Below are 16,772 nucleotides of genomic sequence, written 5' to 3'. Positions count from 1 at the left end.
TCCAAATGAGTTCACAGACGTCCCAATTGTATATTTTTCGTACCGTGTGAAATCCAGATGCAAACCAGACAAACAGCTTATCAGATAAAAGTGTTCCTGATCGCATCGCAAACACGTAACCCCCCTCCTCATGCTATGCCACCGTCTGCTAGCCAGGCGCCCTGCTAGAATATCACATTCGTCTCTATCTGTATCAATCGCAAAGATGTCAACTACCGCTCCCACTCACAAATCTATGCCCTCCGCATTAACATTTGATCGTCACGCCAAATGCTCGGTACGTCCTGGTGGCATGGCAGCCACTTAAACCTTACTGTAACATATGACTAATGCGTGTTATGGTACAAATAGACAACCAAGGCGCGTGCGAGTACCCTCCATCTACCCCATGGCTCGGTACCACTGCCGATCTTCATGCCTGTCGCGACACAGGCATCTCTGAAGGGCCTAACATACGACCAGCTTCGAGAGACGGGATGTATGCTGTGCTTGAATAATACATATCACTTAGGCTTGAAGCCTGGTCAGGCAGTACTAGATGCAGTGGGTGGAGCGCATAAGTTACAAGGCTGGGATCGGAATCTATTGACCGATAGTGGGGGGTGAGATATACTACATTTGCAGAACTGATAGTATGTTACTAACCAGGCATGCTATCACTCAGTTTCCAGATGGTGTCGCTTCTGCAATTGGCGACTGTTACAGAGGAAGGAGTGCGATTCCTTAGTCCCCATGATGGCTCGCCAATGTAGGTGGCTTCGTAAGCTATATAACTCGAACAGCCGAAAGACTAACTTGATCACCAGGCTACTGACTCCCGAACACTCTATTTCTCTCCAAAATTCTATTGGATCTGATATTATCATGCAACTAGACGATGTAATTGCAACCACTTCGCCAGATCATGCTCGCATCAAAGAGGCTATGGACCGCTCTGTGCGATGGCTAGATCGGTGCATTGCGGAGCATAAATACCCCGAGCGACAGAACCTCTTTTGTATTATCCAGGGTGGTCTGGATCTCGAATTGCGAAAACAATGCTGTGAAGAGATGGTAGCGCGAGACACTCCAGGAATCGCCATTGGGGGTCTATCTGGTGGAGAAGCCAAGGAGGAGTTCTGCAAAGTGTATGTGGCTCTAATATCACCAAAAAGAGGACCGAATGAACTGACCAGCCAAAGAGTGGATACATGCACTGATATTCTCCCGGAACACAAACCCAGATACGTCATGGGCGTGGTATGTCTTGCTGGATTAGTTGTTCTGCCTGATCTAATCACAAGAACTAGGGATATCCCGAAGATATTGTTGTAGCAGTGGCTCTCGGTGCAGATATGTTTGACTGTGTTTGGCCGACACGGACAGCGGTAAGACTTAAGAAGCCTACCAATTTGGTTCTTGCACTGACATCAACCAGCGCTTCGGCGATGCCATCGTCTCCTCTGGAACCCTCAAACTAAGCCATAAATCATTCGCCGATGATTTCGGTCCAGTCGAGGAGGGCTGTACCTGCGTTTGCTGTCGTCCAACTGACCAAGGTGGTCTCGGGCTCACACGAGCATACATGCACCACATCACAGCTAAAGAGACCGTCGGCGCTCATCTGTAAGTGTTGACTGGCCACGATGTTGTTTCGGTTCTAATATTTTGGCAGTTTGACCATCCATAATGTTCATTATATGTTGACCATGATGGGCAAAATCCGACAGGCCATTATTGATGACCAATACCCGGCTTTCCTTCGCAAGTTCTTCTCCGACATCTATCAGGGTGATAGATCGAAGTACCCCGAGTGGGCGGTAGGCGCTCTGCGGGGAGTTGGAGTGGACTTGTTAGCAGATTCATGACTGCGTGATCGCTGATTTCGAGAAATTCACTGCACGTCGTAGAAAAGTGTGTGCATCGATTCTAGCGGGTTAGGTTCACTGGACATAGAGTGGTCTCCATTAAATATTTACTGAAAATAAGATATAAGTGCTCTGTTCCTGAAATGTTCTTCTTCTTATAGCAACAGCTATCCGAGGGTCAGAAGTGTTTGTAACCGTTGGCTGAATCTTATATATTGAAGAGTTCTATTAATGTATTTTGATGCTAAAACTTCGTGGAGGCAGTGTCATTATTTTGTGTAAATTTTATCTTATACTTAAGCAGTCCATAATGCAGAAGATATCAATATCTACATTAGCAATTCATACATTGACTGGATGATTCCTTAAGTTGATTGAAGCACTATCAAATACGAGATGCACACGTGACCACGTGTCGCGTCGACGCGATCCACCGATCTCCAATATCCGCCCCCTCTCCATCCCCCACTTGGTACTTGAAGTGTCTCTTTACTGTCAAATCTTGGGAGAAAACTTGATACCTGTTTCTTGCTCATTCCAGCTACATCATGACTCAAGATCAAGTCGTCGCGCCCCCCGCGACATCCTCGCCGCCACACGACCCTTCGCACGAAGAGCACCAATACCTTAACTTGATACGCACAATCCTCTCCGAGGGCGAGCATAGACCCGATCGTACTGGCACTGGCACGCAATCAATCTTCGCACCACCCCAATTACGCTTCTCTCTCTCGAAGCCGAACCCAGAGGGGGGCGAGCCAATCCCCGTCTTGCCCCTCCTCACCACGAAGCGAGTCTTCCTACGCGCCGTGCTCGCCGAACTACTCTGGTTCATCTCTGGCTGCACCTCCTCGCTCCCACTCTCCGAGGCTGGTATTAAGATCTGGGACGGAAATGGAAGCCGCGAGTTCCTAGACAAATCTGGCCTCGGCCACCGCGAAGAAGGCGATCTAGGACCCGTGTACGGATTCCAGTGGCGACACTTTGGCGCCGAGTATGTCGATGCCAAGGCAGATTACACCGGTCAGGGTGTTGACCAGCTGAAAGATGTTGTGCACAAGCTCATTCACAACCCCTTCGATCGTCGCATCATCATGAGCGCGTGGAACCCTGCTGATCTGAAAAAGATGGCTCTCCCCCCGTGTCATATGTTCGCCCAGTTTTACGTCTCGTTCCCACCTGGCATGAAGCTCGATGAAAAGACTGGCCGTCCAACGGAGAAGGGTACCCTGTCTTGCGTGCTCTACCAGCGCTCCTGTGATATGGGTCTTGGTGTGCCCTTCAATATCGCGTCCTATGCTCTCCTCACTCATATCCTTGCACACGCTGCGGATCTTCATCCCGGAACTCTCATTCACACTATGGGTGATGCCCATGTCTATCTTGACCACATCGATGCGCTTAATGAGCAGCTTCTTCGGGAACCAACGGAGTTCCCTGAGCTGCGTATCAAGCGTGAGGACCGGGGTAGCGCGGTCGTTGATGGCTGGAAGGAGGATGAATTTGAGGTCATTGGTTACAATCCTCACAAGATCATCAAAATGAAGATGAGCGTTTGAGTTTTATAGATTTTTGGTTTCTGGTTTGCGGGCACTGTCCGAGTCACGATGTTTCTATGATACCAATTATTCTGTGGCGTATACCACAAGCCTATACATATTTTGAAATAAAACATAGCAATCCATTCAAACTCCGAGTCTACAGGTATAGCAGATCAACTCGCGCATCGCTGAAAACATGCTTCCAGGTGTATCAGGCTGTGTATATGCTTCAAATGGCAAAAGACAATAAGAAATCAAAAATAGAGAGAGCAACTGACGGCAGATAGATGCATCATGCGCTCCCGAGAACAGCGCCAGCGCCACGTAGCAATACAATCGTGTCACCTTGCTTTACTTTCCCAGCACCAATAGCCTCTGAGAACTCAAGGAAATCCCCAGACTCAACATGGAAAATCCGCAACCTCGAATCCTCCCCATCAACTCGATTATTCAAATTCTGAACCCGCAACTTCTTCGCCGCATCATCAAGCACACGGCCAACCTTCCACCGCGAATCAAAGAAGAAATCACCGGCCGGCGGCTCCGCAGCCTGCGTCTCCGCCGTGCCAACAGTATGCAAATATAGTCTCTTATCCACAGGAACCGAAGCATCACCCTTAGCCGATCGCTTGAGGCCATTAACAGCAACCGCACGGGCAGCCGGACTATTCGGTTTAGGCTTCATCTTCGGGAGAGTTGGCAGCAGGGTTCCCTTGGCAGCAGCTTGCTGCTTATCGCGGCCCCAAGTGCGCACACGCGCAAACATAGACTTGATCGTATCGTTTGATGAAGCGGCATTGTGCTGGCGCGCGCCCAGCGGGGTAATCTTGGCGCAGTCGTGTTCCTCGCGGAGACGGTGTTTCAGGCAGTACTGGTGATTGCACTGGGGGCAGCGCACGGCGGGGTCTTTGAGGGTATTAATGAGGGTTTTGCACTGGGTGTGGGCGCATTGGTCGGTATTGTAGATGGATGGTTTTTCGGGGGCAGTGCGGTTTTCACGGCTGGTGTTTGTTCCGTTGCGGCGGCGGGCCCATTCGCCTTCGCGAGGACATTCGTGCGCAGTTTCAGTCCGGTGGTCCAGACAATATGTGCTGTGGCAGGATTCGCAGCGGAAGGGGAGGAAATCTAGTTGGCCGCAGTACTCGTATTGACAGTGCCGGCCTAGGGATTCCAGGTCTGTATCGGCCATTTGCGTGAAGGTTTCGTTCGAGTTGTTGGAGGGGCTGCGCCCTTTGGATACGGTTATAGGGGACATTATTGTGTTTGGTCTTTGGACTTCAAGGTATCACGCAGGAATCGAAGGGGAATGAGTAAGATCAACCAAAGATCCGAGTATGTGATCTGATAGAACGCGCTGGCACAATCTCCATGTGACTAATGTGGAGAAGGTTCTGGGCTTATCTAAATGCGGATTTAGCGTTCGGAGTTAGTCCATCTATGGAAATTTTTCATGAACTCATCCATGGTTCTCAACCCGTGGACATTTAAGGGAATTAGTAATCTGAACTAGGTTGGAAACCCTGAATGTCCATGACAAAGACATATCATAAGTGAATATGATGGAGTTTCATCATACGAGCCTCACTTTTCTGCCGAACATTCGTCATGCTCCATAATCACAGGTGACCAGGCAACCGCTTAAGCGGGTGAAGAAACCCTCAGATGGATTTCCTGGTTTGCAACCGCTGTGAGTGTATATCAAAGTTGCCATGTAGACAATCATACAAGGTAATTCGTACAAATTGCTGCTCCCAATAGTTGCTTAATTAAAGTTCGGGAAAGTATCCGATCTTCAAACTCAGTTTTGTCGGGAACCCTCTCAATGGGGCTCCCCCATTCCCAGTCAACTGACGTAGCTATCAAAGAAGTATCAGCAACTTTGATCATAGACTCACCCATAAGTGTCAGACCACCATTCCTTTTCCTGACGATTCCAAATAATATTCCTTCGCCTATGTAAGGCAATGCATCCACTGAGGAATCAGTGAGGATCTCCGATGCGCAATCACATCACACTTTGTCTATCTGTTGTTAACGAGGGAACTTCTCCTCCCCAACCCACTTTAAAAGCTGCTCAAATCTCATTGCGTTCGTCTCTTGGCACATCTGAGTTGAGTGTAACATCTCCGTGACCTGGATTAGAACTGGGCACACGCTCCATCCAGATCAAATCCATATTTCCTCCGGAATGGATTGAGGGAGAATAAACTTTGGGGCAAATAGACAGTTTGCTTTGGCTAGCATCGGGAGGTCTTCAATCTCATTGCGTGTTGCTTCGGTGAAAGCGGTGCTTGCTGAGCTCTTGTTTCTGGAAATTCGGACCATATTTCCCATTTTGGAACTTTAACCATGCTTAGTACACATCAGGCACACCTGGTGAATGCCGACAGCATAAGCTGGTAACAGTTATAGGGCTGTTCACATATTATAGATGAACCTTCAGCACGACTCCCTAAGCTAGGCCATCCTACCTAAGTATGTTCAAGCACACAAGTATCGCATGGGTTTGGTTCGATATTTTCTAGGTCGCCAACCATTCATCGGTCCAAAATATTTTTTTGACTTAGACTGTTGTTGATGATCTTTCATATCTCAGGATTATGGAATAGATTTTTGCAATCCAGTTGCTACCATTTTTCTTATCCTTTGACCTAAGCTGTCGCAGGATCCTTTAAAGATCTAGAATAAGATCGCCTAAATCTGTGTCGAGTTGACTTTATATAATGTCTTCAATTTTGATACCACCTCGAAGTGCTCAGTAGGCTGACCTCACACGCTCTTTAGGGCGTGTTTCGTATGATACACCAGATCTCATCGGTATAGCTCAAAGCATCTCAACACGGGAACGCGGATGTTACCAGAACAAAAAGTCCAACAGCAAAGATTTGCTTTCCAACCCACATGGTAGGTACCCAGCGTACAACAAGATTGTAGCGAAAACGGGCTGGTCATGAGTCAGAAATACATTTACAGTGACACATCACCCCAGGACCCTGCGGTGTCGGTAGTATTCTTGAAGTGGAACTGCTGAAGAATCCTTATTGGATCCACCTACTGGTGTATTGGTGCCCGGTGATGATCTCACACAAATGGCACTTGAGACCGATTTTTAATGCCCAAATCATGATTTGTAAACGAAAAGGACTTACACCGTAGTGTATCATACTGTCCGTGGGTATGCAACATGGAATGTGGCGTTTATTTTCAATCATAACACAGTATAGCGAAAGAGACCAATGTATGGTCATGTATGGTCGTGCATAGCACCTGTGGTTCTTATCTATGATTCTCGAGCCCACCTATTGGAGTAACACGGGGGAAGCTTTTGTCAGGGTACCGTTCAGCCTTCATGCAGTCGATGTTTCCTGCTTTGCCTACATGTTCTCGTTGCCATTAGATGTTCCTTTTCAGTACTCCGTACAGCCCATAGAAATGGAGCCATTCCTACTTGCTTCCATCTTCTATCCATCTCCTATCCCTCTCTATAATCCTCCGTAGTGAATCATCCATGCAGCTCGTAGACCCTCGGGTTTACTGCCTGATTTTGAAGGCGAATAATAGCCCCCGCAGAAGTCGGTGAAAGGAAGAGAAAAGCTTATAGAGACCAACGTTGAGATCGGAAGAATGCGGGGATAAATCATAGATCAATCCTTTTTGGGTAATCATACGCGTTGTCCGGGACATCTGCTGTGTACAGAGGAAGTACATCAACTTCTAGAATCTCTCGTCCCTGAGTTAAGGTCACGGCGACCGCACCAATCACCGGCCCGTATGTAGCACCGGCCGCCGGCCCGGTTGGCACTGTGATTGGTTCGCTTGGCCGAGGCCTTGTCTTTTTGGGCCAGCGATCTATAAATGTCAATGTTGCTTAATTTCTCGATAAGATGTTGGCATTACATTATAGAATACCGACTTGGGGATATATCTACAGGGTCTCTTCTTTCACTCTTTCCCACTCTCTCTCTTTTATAGTGCTCCCCAAGTCGCGCAACCCTAACGTGTTCCATTGATCAACACTGATCCACAGTAAGTTGTCTCATAATTCAATGGAATGCCCCGCGTTGGATTTGTTGCTAATTGTGGCAGTTTAAATTGCATTTTACCAAACCTTTCCCGGTCTTCTCTCGAAAGGAATCCACCACACTGTCAGACGGTCCCGGACAGATGACGATAGCTTTGTCTGCTTGAACTATACAAAGTACACGATAAGCCATGACGCAGAAAGTTCAAGAGCAGGCTATGCCATTCGGTATCCAGTACACCAAAACCCGGATGGCGGAGCTATTGGCGGCCGATGTAGTCATTGCTGCAGGTTCAGCAACATTGATAACGCCAGCGGTGATGATCTTTGACAGGTCAGTCGAATTGGAGTCCTTCTTAACAACATCTACTGACCAATACCACCCAGACTCGTCGTGGAAAAGTCGTTCTACAACCAGCCTCTCTTTCCAGCATTCCGCAGACACCTCTGGCTCTCTCTTACACAACCTGCAACTTTCTTAACATCACGACCCAGTCTCCTCGTCTGGTCCCTTTACACCGCAACCTTCGCCACAGCCAATGCCTCAGAGACCATCCTGAGCAAATGGTACCCACAAATCGACCATGCTATTGCAGGCATGACCACATTCGCTTCCACATTCATAGTTAACTCCTCTGTGGGTATCTGGAAGGACGTGAAGTTCGCCCAATTATTCGGCCACGGCAACACCACTCTGGCACCCACAAACAATACAGTCACACCAAGCCCAACTCCAACTCCCGCTTCTGCCACCTCCACCTCCAACACAACCGCGTCCCTCAAAACGGCCCGCTCAATCGGTCGTACCCGCATCCCAGTAGCAACATACTCAGCCTTCCTCGTCCGGGATGCCCTCACAATCTTTGGCTCCTTCAGCCTTCCAGCCATGGTCTCGGCATCGATTCCAGACTCCATCGCCTCGCAAGAATATCTCAAGATCCTGATCGCGCAGCTTGCCATCCCTGCCTCCATCCAACTCATCAGCACGCCAATCCACCTGCTCGGCCTGGATCTATACAACCGGCCACAGGTTATGCCGACCAAAGACCGAATCAGCCGTGTCAGTCGCGACTGGATTGGTGCATCACTGCTGCGTATGTGCCGTATTATCCCCGCTTTCGGAATTGGTGGGTTCGTCAATACAGAGGGCCGGCTTTACTTGCATGATCAGCTTGATGATCGACGGAAGGGATCTTGAATTTTCTCCGGGCTTGAACTATAAATATAAATATATACGACTACGGATTCATAGAAGACAAATATACCCTTTCTTTCTTTTCTTTTCTTTTCTTTTTTTTTTTCTTTTCCAATTTTATAAATGTTCGAGGGTCTTGTGTGTGCCTTATACCCTATTGGTCTCCCCTATCCCCCACTCCCGATATCACCGGGCCGGTTTTAGGCGGTTCATCTCGGGATCGGCAGAGAACACAAAACGTGAATTTTGGATCTTTTTGATTACGTTTTTTTTTCTTCGGCATTTTCTCGCTCGAAATTTGGCAATGACGTTGACGAGATTGGGATTGTTAATATTGGATTACCTTGTAGGGATATTACCGCTTTGGAGTCGGATGGTAGTGCCGATGTCGGTTGAAAACATATCGCTGATTTGACTGGGCTAAAATGATGTGTTCTGAGAGAGGGCTTTAAAATGAGTATGATATAACAGGTAGTTTGCGTAGATCGAAATCCTGTACATGTCAGATAAGGCAGCATAAAACGATGTATGAACTAAATGCATAAATCCAGTTACTTGAGCTCATTACACGAGACATAGGTCTATGTTGTATAGCACCCGCGAATCATTTGTTGCTTGGTTGGGCAAAGAAACACTCTTGTTCTCCCCCCATTTTGCAATTATATAATTCAGTTAGTGCTGGTGACAATTCAAGTAGAATGCGACGATGCCGAACCTAAAATTGGTTCAACGCTTCGCTGCCAATTGAGTATAACTGGACAATCCTTGCTAGCATCATCTTCACTCTGACCCCGTTTGACATCGTTGGAAAGATGCTGTACTGCACCCACATAAGCTTTGCCTATAGCATCTATGGATTCCTCAGTTGTGTCAAGGTCTCGTATAGAAGACCACAGACAATCTATTACCATCTATCAGTAGAAAACAATGTCTCACTCTCTCCTAACGCTTCAATATCTTTGAAAACAGAGACCAGTGATCCCAAGAAATATAGAACGTTATGTCTATTATGAATGCAAGAAGTTTGGGGGAAACTCGACAATTGTACAGTGGCAGAGACTATATATGCCGGAAAGGAGAGAGACTATGTAGGGTATGATATTCAAACTCAGCATAGGCAAGACGAGATATATCAAGTTTGTGTACTGACTAACAACACTTTATATTGATGAATATGACATGTCATTGAATTCTTAAAATGAGACATGTATACCGTAATGTATATACTCGCAAGTAGGAAACATGAATATAGTTTTTATATTTGAAATGGGCCTGACGCAAGGATCATGATCCTGGGTAGGGCCTCCGTTCGACCTTGGAAGATGCTAGCCTACACTGGCGAAAGCAAACGACGTACGAAATAGGGTCAAGGAACATACATTGGCACGAATGTCCCTTGACGATTAGACTTCGGGACCAGACTCGTCCTGTGGGCGATCTGGCAGATATCAGGTCGATCAAGTGGGTTCATGATTTTTTGCGGATTTTGTCACTATAGACGGCATGTCACATGCGCAGAACCCAGTAAGACACTGCAAACTGGAAAGTGCCAAATGTCGTCATTCACTATGCCTTGATTAAGGTATCATTATTAGCTATGGTTGTTCACTCGCCCAAGTAATACCAAGTCCAAGACCGCTACTTGATTGCAAAATAATCAAATATCTTTCAAGCCCATTGACCATCATTTGTCGTTTTCTTGGCTTAGGCTATAACTTTTGGCGGCGAGTTTCCAGGTCATCCCCTGATAAATATATACGGTGCACAATCTTAGCTACCTACGCCCATACAGAAAGACGACTGGTCTGATGTGCCAACACCTATCTCGTCGCATATCTACACTCCGTGGTGGCTTTTCCGAGTCGGAGAAATTGGTATTAGAAGAAAGCTCGCCATATTCTAAAGTGGTCTTAAAGCGACGAAACCATGGCGCTCCGATAGGTCTATATCTACTGGATGAACCTAAATACTGATTTATTTCGGGCTTGCTTGATTCCAGCATGCCTGAAAGCACATTCACTTTCCACCTGGCCAAATTGTTTGCTCTCGATCATTCGGGGGAATGACTCATGTAAGCGTAAGCGGGGACCGCGGGCTGTCCCATTGCTGATTGCCGATCTGAATCAGCCGCCACGGCGGAGTCAAAGCTTGGGCGAGAGGCGCGGAGTGAATGCTGGCCGGTGCTCGTTGTTGGAGATCACTTCGGGCGGTGATCATCTCACGCACCGCAGATGATATCGTAATGCTGGATGGACCAAATTGGCCATTTGTCTTGGTGTGGGAGTTGATAGAATTACCAATACAGCCGGTTTCATCGAACGTCGGTGTCCATAGCCTCGGTTCCGGAGACGCGACCTTTGGATCCCGCGCTGGTAGCCAGAGAGTCTGCATGGCTGAAATCATGCAAAGCACGGCTCGGATCAACGAAAGATGGGTACTGCCCGCCGGCAGTGTTGAAAGATGACGGTCTCCACATGTGCTGGTGGGCGATATTAACCAGCTTGCCAAGGACTGCGATTTCGAGTTTCAGCTTGATGCTGTACAGGGTGGCCTTGAGGGTCGTCTGGTAGATATAGTAATTCCTAAACTCGATAATCATCAACGCGATATCCATCAGGATACAAGACACGTTGACGGCGAGCAGCTGCAAGATCGTTTTGCGACTAACATGGTCCTGGTTCAAACGCAGCATGCGATTCGTCTCCCACATGTACAACCCGGAGATGATCACTTCCTGCACACAGAAGCCCGTCAACTGTAGTTTCTCCATGACATCGTACCCCGCAATCGAGGCTGCTGTATTGGAAAAGTTGGCCGCGTAGGTGAGCACGGTTGTGGGCACATGCAGAAGGAAGATATTCGTGATGATCATAGTTCTCACCATGCGAAGCACACGCATATTCTGGATCACCAGGTGGAGGCGCGAATAGAGTACGAACGATTGACCGGTTACCATCGTCCACCAGCCGAATGTTAACAGCGTGACGGGGACCCAAGTCGCGGACGTCAGACCGAAGAATTTGATCAGGTAGCCGACCGAATACGGCAAGATTCCAACGCTAGCTATCAGCATGCTCCAAAAATAGGGGCCTTCATAGCGTTTGAAGGTTAAGAAGATGAGCACGACTAGCTCGATGACGTTGTACCATGCGACTCCAATAAATGTTGCGATCGTGATACGGACACCAATACTGTTGCCTGTGTAGCTACCGGTGATCCAGTGCCCTGGACTGGAGTCGCTGAGTGAGGTCATATCCTCATTGAGAAGATCATAAGGAGAGAGAGTGTTTTTTTTAGGCGCGGGGTTCTCCCTAAATTTATTTGGCTGGTTTTTCTCGGCCCCAAGGGGTGCCAAGTGGGCCAAGTGTTAATAGTTTTGGGGGTTTCTTGTCAAGATCAGCAATTCGTAAGTTATCCACTTGCCGTGTTGAATGCTAGGGGGTGAAAAAAATACCAAATGACATTGTTTATCTACTTTTAATATAAAACAATCATCTTATATTGCGTTATAGATTTGTATCATGTTGAGGTCACGTGTAGTGGCTTGGTGCTTATTCGATGCTTGTGCCGTGCCTATTCCCAATTCAGTGTTCATTTCACTCATGATCATAGCAAGTGTCCGATATGTAGTTCATTGGGAACGAACTGAGAACACAAACAAGTCGTTCAAGTATGCTCGAAAGCAAGTAGATAGCAAGGACCCAAAGATCAACCCACATTCAAATATCCCACCTGTACACACCATTTAAAATGTCTACATTCAGATCATCTAAGGCTCCTTCATTCCAATAGTCTTCCTGAACGAAGCCTCCAGTCCAGAACCATTCATCAAAATCAAAGTTCAAGTCTAGAGCCTCGGCGACATTCCCCACTTGTGGTTCGGCCAAGCCATCCTTTGGACCCTCGACAGGCGCCATGGGGCTCCCTGCCGTTGTTGAGGGTGTCAAGATTCCCGTTGTCACATCACCCATCCCAGATCCAACCGTGCTGGGAGATTGAACCAAGCTCTCTGTCCTGCCCTCGCTTACCTCCCTCTCAAATTCTATCATGTACGCTCCTAGCGTAAGCCCCATCGTCCTCTTAAACACACGGCAAAGATAACTCGGCGTCACACCGACCTCTTGTGCCAACTCCTTCAAGCCTCGCTTCATTATCAGATTCTGATCATCCCGCTTTGTGCGTAAAAGTGCTAGAACCCGTGTGACCACCTCCTCCTTCTCCCCAACGAAGCTCGCATTATCTGGCTGACATCTCTTGCACGGCCGATAGCCATCGCGTCGCGCTTGGTCTTCTGTATCGTAAAACACAACATTGGCTCTTCGGGCAAGGCGTGCAGGACAGGTCGGGCGGCAGTATATCTTGGTGGATTTGACGCCGTAGAGAAATGAGGAGTGGGAGGAAGGGGTGCGGTGTGTGAGAGCGCGCCAACGAGCGTGGGAACCTTGGAACTGATCAGAACTGGGTCTCAAAGGTTGCGTTTGCATGTTGAGATGATTTTGCGCTCGAAGGGATATGATGTTAGTGGACAATTTATTTCCCCTGGAAATACTTCATTCTCCGGGGAATCCATTGAGAAATGCGGTGGCGTACCGCATTTGCCATGGAGACTCACCGCCCGGAAAGAAACCTGCCTGTTCCCCTGAAGTCATTGAACAATATGTGGACAGAGCTAAGATGATGTATGCGGACCTGTAATACGGCTGACATATCTTACTCCTATCGGATTTTGATATTCTCATTGGATCTGGGTATGTGCGTATGGGATTATGGACTAGTATTGAGGGAAGTATGTGTGTTGATCGATTCTGTGTAGAAATGGATCAATTTCCCAATTTGCACATGGCTAGATACATTTAGAAAGAAACTTCCAATCTCTCGCCTTCAAGTTGTGGGAGACTGTCCAGTCAAATCCCTATACGTGAAGGAACGGTGTTGTTGCGGCTTATGTCTCTTATACCTTAAAAACAACCGACCAACTATTTACAGCAGAAAGAGTAAAATGCTTTATTTGGCCTTTTTTGTTTAAAAACTTTGAACTATACAAAAACACCAAGTGGAAGTCAATATTCTCAATTTCTAGACTAACTTGCTGATGGGTTGGTATCTACAAGATCAACAACACAATTTAAGGTATCCCATTATAGGAGGTTCTGGACCAAGCGCTATATTTGAATTTGCTGCTGTGCTATGACCTACGGGTACCTTACATTATGATTAACAGCAAAGCCTATGCAGGTACTGCCCAACATATCTATGGTATCTCCTAAGCAGGCTTGGCGTGACAGCGGTATATATGCCTGTGGTAGGGATTAGACATCCTGGCCTAAGGCCGGTGTGGCCTAGACCGAATGATAATCCATGTATGTCATAGTCAGAAGTCTCTGCATACCAAGTGGCTCGCTGTGCTAATATGCTCCTAAAACATTTCTTGGTGCCGTTTTCCATCTTGCGCTGTCCAGGAGAAGCTGCGCTGCTGACATCAGTTATATGCCCATTTGGCACGTCTGTAGATAATTACTGACAAATGCGATTACAACTTTACATGGGCATGCTAAATGAAGATAGTTCCGTATGTGGCATCAAAATATTTCAAGATATAGTTAGCGTATGATTGTCAGGGCTAATCTTATACATTGTTGTGAGTCTTTTGTGGTCTTTTGAAACGCCGAAATCCTGGTGTTCTACCATTTCACCCTCCAGTTCCGCCCTTTTACTTTGATTCTAACCCATAGAAAGGATATGAAAGCGCCCACATAGCTAATTCCAGCAAAAAGAGCGACGCCCCAATATTTCTCTTTTCCTGTAGCCTCCACTGCATCGAGAAGACCCCCAGCAATTGGTATACTTGCTAGTACCCCAAAGGATACTACTGTAAAACAACTCGCGTAATATCGTCCATATTCCTGAGTTTCGCAAAGCTGACCAAGACATATGGGTGTCAAGCTCACATTTGAACCGCTGCAGAACCCGAACAGTAGTATAAAAACTACCACGAGCGCGTATGAATCCAGGTTTGGTGCAAGAATATCTGGTAGCCAGAAGCCTAGAACTGATGCTGTGCAGAAGAACAATGAGACAATCATGGTATTGTATCTGCCAAATCGATCCGCCATGTCGCCCGCCACGTATCGGCCAACACATGAAGCGGCATTGAGAATCGCGAGAAGCTGATAGGCAAATGCCGACGATCCCGCCAGAGCATCCTCATCGGGCAGATGCTGTCGATCGATATAGTAACGTGGTATGTACGTGATCGGGATGAAGTATGCTAAATCCGTCAGAAGGACTCCTGCAGTTGTGAGTGCCATGGCTCCCGTTCCATCCAAGAAGATTTTATAGTCCGGCAAAGTATCGCGCCAGGTTGTTTCAGCTCCTTTGCGGGGAGGAATTCTGCTCCGGCAAAATGCCACGCTGATAGCGCAAAGTACGAGGAGTACGAATCCGAGGATCCGGATCGACCATCCCCAGCCAACTTGGGGGAGGAGTGATTGTATCATCAGGGGGAAAAGAACCCCACCGAAACCACCTCCTATGAATGCTATACCACTAGCAAGGCCGCGACGTTCCATGAACCAATGAGCGACGCAGCCCATTGACGGTGTCAAGAGAAGGGATGAGCCGATGCCAGTCATGATGGAGAATGACAAGAAGATCTGGTAGTATTCTATATAGTCATTAGCAATGGAGATACGGGCCTGGCATATTATATAAGGATGAAGTTTTGCAAGTGGTATAGTATGAGAACTGATCTTACCTGTTGAGACACTGAGTGTGAAAATACCAATCAGCGTGCAAATAGTCCCCGCAATCATTAGTGCGCGAGGGCCCATTGCATCAAAGGTCGGTCCAACTTGTACTCCACAAACCCAGTTCACGAAGGCGTAGACTGAGAATATCCAGCCAAGGGTAGATGATGAGGCCTCCGGTAATATCACTTTGGATATCACGACCTCGAACACACCGGATGTGTTGTAAATACCCAGCGATGAGGTCAAGCCACACCATGCACCCAACACCACCAACCAGGCTTGGCGACCACCTTCTGGATAAGTGATTTCAACGTTTAAAGGTGCTAGGTCGGGTGCTGTGGGGAGATGCGGCGATGATTTTTCGGCATCGGAAGGCGAAGAGTAATTGTTGTGAGCGAGCATCTCTTTTTTAATTGAGGGATCCGGGACATCCATTGGGGATGAGCTGAATTCGGACCTTGGAGGTCTCGTCTCGGGTTGTCTCATCTTTCACGTCTTGGAATCATCTGTAAATTCGAAAGGAAGAAGGCAATTGTTTGCTGTACTAGTAGTTGCGGATCCTTATAAGTTTTATAGATAAGCTTCTTTTCAAGTTTCCAGAGGTATGACGACAGAGACCATGAGCGAGAATTTGATTGAAGACAACCTTAAGCAACAATAATGTTATACCCTGTCAGTATGTCCTGAATGTGTCCAATCAGCAGCAGGGAATGTTATTGTATTGATAGTGGCCAATGAGAGAAAGCGCTGACAGTGTACTCAAAATAGCCAATTAAAGGTCAGTCTGTCTCGAGCAAGGTACAGGAACAGGTACAATCTCTCTGAAAACGGCGAAATCAAAGTTGATTTTAATTGCCATTTTCATTCAAAGCTCACGCTGCTGTACGGTACTTGCGCAATAATCTAAAAGCTTTGGTGTTTCCATCTTCTCAAGTTCTTGAAAGTCAGTCTTTGCACTTCAATGTCCGAGTGAATACTACCTAGGTGATTGCAAATTAGTTGGTTTCAGATCAATGTGTTCTCAAATTGACCAATCAGCAATGGATAATCCACCCTGGGGGCTCATTTTGGCCAATCAGAACCCAGAAAGAACTATGTAGGGCACTAGAAATGGCCAATCACCACGAGCATCGGTGAGCCACAAAAGTGGGTCCATATAACATACATTCAAGGTTAATGTATGAACATGCACCAATGTTTTATACTAACTAGAGGTTCATTCAAATTTTAACAAAGATATAGTTATAACACCATATGTGACTCTGTCTGCACTTCGATCTGAAAGTCAGATCTTTTTCTCGTTACAAGTGGACTGAATTGTCATAAAAAAGAACATTCTTATTCATTTTAGATACATGTGTGTACTCCATAGGAGTGAGATTTTATTCATCCAACTGAAGGACTCAAATTTCCAACATG

The 16,772-nt window shown here is 47.0% G+C and overlaps 7 protein-coding genes across 7 annotated transcripts; 3 read left to right on the top strand and 4 right to left on the bottom strand.

Moving 5' to 3' along the window:
* Positions 1-130: 130 nt before the first annotated feature.
* N7500_003345 (tRNA-ribosyltransferase family protein) lies at positions 131-1,847 on the top strand (the record flags this gene model as incomplete). The annotated part of the gene is made up of 8 exons (XM_056674491.1): positions 131-277; positions 352-602; positions 665-748; positions 807-1,127; positions 1,182-1,239; positions 1,290-1,367; positions 1,418-1,605; positions 1,655-1,847. The coding sequence occupies 8 exons, from the start codon at positions 131-133 to the stop codon at positions 1,845-1,847; spliced, it is 1,320 nt and encodes a 439-aa protein (XP_056535016.1).
* Positions 1,848-2,395: 548 nt separating this feature from the next.
* On the top strand, positions 2,396-3,406 carry N7500_003344 (thymidylate synthase; the record flags this gene model as incomplete). Its single annotated transcript, XM_056674490.1, has 1 exon — positions 2,396-3,406. One exon carries the CDS (start codon positions 2,396-2,398, stop codon positions 3,404-3,406), a length of 1,011 nt encoding a protein of 336 aa, XP_056535015.1.
* A 274-nt stretch (positions 3,407-3,680) lies between these two features.
* Positions 3,681-4,643, bottom strand: N7500_003343 (AN1-type zinc finger protein; the record flags this gene model as incomplete). Its single annotated transcript, XM_056674489.1, has 1 exon — positions 3,681-4,643. The coding sequence occupies one exon, from the start codon at positions 4,641-4,643 to the stop codon at positions 3,681-3,683; it is 963 nt and encodes a 320-aa protein (XP_056535014.1).
* A 2,957-nt stretch (positions 4,644-7,600) lies between these two features.
* On the top strand, positions 7,601-8,607 carry N7500_003342 (uncharacterized protein; the record flags this gene model as incomplete). Its single annotated transcript, XM_056674488.1, has 2 exons — positions 7,601-7,743; positions 7,797-8,607. 2 exons carry the CDS (start codon positions 7,601-7,603, stop codon positions 8,605-8,607), a joined length of 954 nt encoding a protein of 317 aa, XP_056535013.1.
* Positions 8,608-10,915: 2,308 nt separating this feature from the next.
* On the bottom strand, positions 10,916-11,857 carry N7500_003341 (uncharacterized protein; the record flags this gene model as incomplete). The annotated part of the gene is made up of 1 exon (XM_056674487.1): positions 10,916-11,857. One exon carries the CDS (start codon positions 11,855-11,857, stop codon positions 10,916-10,918), a length of 942 nt encoding a protein of 313 aa, XP_056535012.1.
* A 466-nt stretch (positions 11,858-12,323) lies between these two features.
* Positions 12,324-13,088, bottom strand: N7500_003340 (Ada DNA repair metal-binding; the record flags this gene model as incomplete). The annotated part of the gene is made up of 1 exon (XM_056674486.1): positions 12,324-13,088. The coding sequence occupies one exon, from the start codon at positions 13,086-13,088 to the stop codon at positions 12,324-12,326; it is 765 nt and encodes a 254-aa protein (XP_056535011.1).
* Positions 13,089-13,913: 825 nt separating this feature from the next.
* N7500_003339 (uncharacterized protein) lies at positions 13,914-15,788 on the bottom strand (the record flags this gene model as incomplete). The annotated part of the gene is made up of 3 exons (XM_056674485.1): positions 13,914-13,943; positions 14,553-15,268; positions 15,359-15,788. 3 exons carry the CDS (start codon positions 15,786-15,788, stop codon positions 13,914-13,916), a joined length of 1,176 nt encoding a protein of 391 aa, XP_056535010.1.
* Between the last annotated feature and the right edge of the window lie 984 nt (positions 15,789-16,772).

The sequence above is a fragment of the Penicillium coprophilum genome (genome assembly GCF_028826855.1).
Source record: "Penicillium coprophilum strain IBT 35676 chromosome Unknown utg000002l_segment0_segment1, whole genome shotgun sequence".
Lineage (NCBI taxonomy): Eukaryota > Fungi > Ascomycota > Eurotiomycetes > Eurotiales > Aspergillaceae > Penicillium > Penicillium coprophilum.
The sequence above is the reverse complement of the archived record's forward strand: the minus strand, read 5'-3'. Positions and strand labels throughout refer to the sequence as shown.